The sequence below is a fragment of the Numida meleagris genome, chromosome 19 (genome assembly GCF_002078875.1).
Source record: "Numida meleagris isolate 19003 breed g44 Domestic line chromosome 19, NumMel1.0, whole genome shotgun sequence".
In the NCBI taxonomy this organism is placed as follows: Eukaryota; Metazoa; Chordata; class Aves; order Galliformes; family Numididae; genus Numida; species Numida meleagris.
In genome coordinates, this window is record NC_034427.1 from 2,045,800 (window position 1) to 2,049,172 (window position 3,373).

The following is a 3,373-nucleotide window of genomic DNA, read 5'->3' on the forward strand; positions in this document are numbered from 1 at the left end:
GCTCAGGGTGGTTTCCTCAGCACAGGGTGATGTGGGTGCTCTGAGGATGCCTTCCCTCCTCAGCTCCCATCACCTCTTGCTGCCTCTGCAGGTGACTGCCGCTGTCACAGCTCCGCTCCAGCACACACGATGGCACTTGCCGCCCCACTGCAGTCCCTGGCATCCTCTCCTCTCGCCTCGGGCAGCCACAGCACTTCCCTGCAAGCAGAGCAAACACACGGCTCCAGCGACCCCTCCCCTCACAAATACTGAAGTGCTTCAAACAGATCTTACGTGTTAGGGACACGTTGCCTCCCACCACAGCTCCTGGCGTGCCCTTACCCAGCTGCCCTGAGGGATGCACTGCCTGGTTCCTGGCCGAAGGCTGCTGCAGTTAAATGCCTGTATCTTAAAATGTTCCTGAAAGAGTACCTGCTGGGGAGAAGACCAGGAAAGGCACAAAGAAGAGCCACTAATATTTCTGGAAAATTAAAAGATCCAATGTCTCTGAGGACTGATTCCATTCACATAAAGCAGCATTGGGCAGAGTGATGGATTTTCATTGCTCGTGGGAGGAGAGACCCACCCACTGTACCAACCCAAGCGGTCTCCAGCCCTGGGGGAGGACACGTGCTGAGCTTTATGGCCAGAACTGCTGAGAGCAAAGCTCTCTCTGCTGCTCCCTGGCAGCTTCTGCAAGTGCTCTTTGTGTTGCTCACCCGGCTCTCGAAGTAGAAAGCCAACACCTGGAGTGATGAACTCCTGAGCCTTTAAGCAGCCACCACGCAGCAATTTCTTTCCTGACTCCCCCAGCCCGAACGCACAACATAAAGAGAAACACTTCCCTGCCACTGCTGGTGGAAGCACCCTATGAACCCCAGGGTCAAAGCACAAATGCAATGTCCTGCCTTCTCTTCCTGCATAACAGAGGTAACAACCACCCCTTCTGCAAAAGGTTGAAAAGATTGTAAGGACAAAGCTGTGATGAGGCCCATCAATCTGGACTACATTTCCACCCTACATGCCAGAATCATACACATATGCAACAGCAATAAAGCTTTTCCAACTTTTCCGGGGAAAAAAAAAAGGTTAACCAAAAAATACTGCAACTGCCTGGATCCCAGTTTTCTGTTTGCCTCCCTTAGCAGCAGGTCTACAGAAGAACACTGATACAGCCACAAACAGAGGTGCCCAACGAGGGTGGGTTACCTGCCAGTGGATTGCTATCAGGGACTGCCTCTCCCAGAAGGGAGGAACCCCGGGCACTGTGGGCAGGCTGGGGTACCAGGTGGTCCCTCTGTCTCTTACCATTTCTGAGCTTCTACCTCGGGACCCTTAACAGCACGAGCAGTGCTGTGAGATTGCTTCTCTGCCAGCTAACCTCGGCGCTCCTGCTCAGACACCTCGCTGCATTGCAGATGGTCAGCCGTAACTCCTGTAAATACTGGGGCTTTACAACACAGTTTGTTAGCACAGCACACAATGGATGTCACTTCTACGACAAAAAAATGATAAAGCCAAGGCTCTCAGCTGTCCTTAAACCTGTTGCTTCTGTTATGAATCCAGCTTTCACTTCTCCTTAGCGTGGATTTTGATGCTGTGCCCCAGAAGATTATTAGAATAAGCAAACAGCTACAGGAGTCCTCTGGCTACTTTGCTCAGCTGAGACTCGAGTTTTACACAAGTAAATCAAAGCCAGATCACCAAATTCAACTAATCAAAATTCGACTGCTTAAACATCGCAAGGAACTGATGACAGTAGTCACAGATGAAAATTAATCAAGATATTTAATACAGTGCAATCCATAGTAGTTTCTTAATTAAAATAACTGTGTGCATGTATCTGAATGGGTTATCCATTATCACAAAAAGCAATAAACGTAGTGCTATGTAGAAAAATGTACAACTGAAATTTAAATCTCCCCTAATTCCAAGATAGCATTTGTCAATTGCAGATCATTATCACCAATTAAAATGGGAATAGAGACTACGCTGTTGCGGTGACAGACACAAGGCTGGCCACACATCAGTCAAGGGATATAAATATAACTTGCAAAGAACTAAAAACCTAAAGTATTCCTGCACCTAAACACAATAAGAAGCCCATGGTGGCTTACGACTCTTCCTTTTTTTTTTTAAATGCCTTACAAGACTTCTAAACACACTTAAACTGACTTAAAATTACAGAGTGTTTTTCAGCTCGTTTCAATTCAATACGGCCCAAACATTTGAAGATGAAGATCCAGCAGTGGCATTAGCACAGTCCAAAAGCTGAATGTTTAATTTTGCAAATACCTTTTTACAGAAATTCAACCGTATAAACCACAGGCAATTCCCTCTGCTCCCCTCTCTTTCCATTGTGCAGACCACGCTATGCAGAAAACAGCAACGCAGCTCCCACTGCTTCAGGTTAAAATTAAAGATAAAGACATTTTACGTATGCTTTCTCCTCAACACAACATATTTGCACCCAGAATAGGAAATCAAAGTCTTTTTCCAGCCGATTACTGCTGCGGTTACATGTTTCCTGCCCAAGCTTCCAGCTCTTTCATGTCATCATCCTCTTCTTCCTCTTTCTTCTTGGCTGCAAAATATGAAAAGCAGATCACTGAGTTACGAATGGGAATCTCGGCAGCACCCTGCAAGCACTCAAGGAGAGCAGGACAGCAGCCTCCATGCCACCAACCTAACCAGTAAGTGAGACACCAAACACCAGCTGAGGATGCATGAAATGTTACATCAGGCCTTCTGCAACTGAAGTCAAAGGTACCTTCTGAAAAAGCCATCATGGACTGAACTTTCTGAAGGAACCACTTCAAATGAGGAAAATTAACAGGAAGAATGCAAACATGAATGAAGGTATGTGCAAATCTACTGTTTGCCATAAGCACCATGCCATACAGCAGGACACCCTGAGCCTTCTGCTTCGGTCCCTCCCAGGAGGATACAGTTTCTTAAAGCAGCTTCTCTCCAGTATGTCTCACAAATAAATACCTTACTGCATGAGTAAGTCCTCAAACTGCAATAACACACAGAGCGCACCAGGTTTTGGTATAGCTAAGTACAGAACTGGGAGACATCCAGCTCTTGTGTGTGTTCGTGCTCTTTGAGGGGCTGAGGAGCTAACCAGTCGGGTGCTGCACCCTTCTCCTGCCATGATCCCTAGCTGGCTGCGTGCACATATGAAGCAGCAGCCTGTACATGTTGCCCTGCAGTTGGTTTTGGTCCCTCCAGGGGAGTAAACAATGCTGTTTGTTCTAATCTAATAAGTCCCATTTCTGGAATGAAGAGCATTAACTCAGCAAAATCTTTTAACCCAGAAATTGCTACAGAAACTTTGGAAAATACATGGGAAGGGAAGGGAAGGGAAGGGAAGGGAAGGGAAGGGAAGGGA

At 46.8% G+C, this 3,373-nt stretch overlaps 1 protein-coding gene across 1 annotated transcript in view; it reads right to left on the bottom strand.

Moving 5' to 3' along the window:
• CHMP4B (charged multivesicular body protein 4B) overlaps positions 1,749-3,373 on the bottom strand; it is a 20,628-nt gene continuing 19,003 nt past the window's right edge. The window contains exon 5 of the mRNA XM_021416647.1: positions 1,749-2,563. Coding sequence (XP_021272322.1) covers positions 2,496-2,563 — 68 coding nt within the window. The 3' untranslated portion in view covers positions 1,749-2,495. The remainder of the gene's footprint in view (positions 2,564-3,373) is intronic.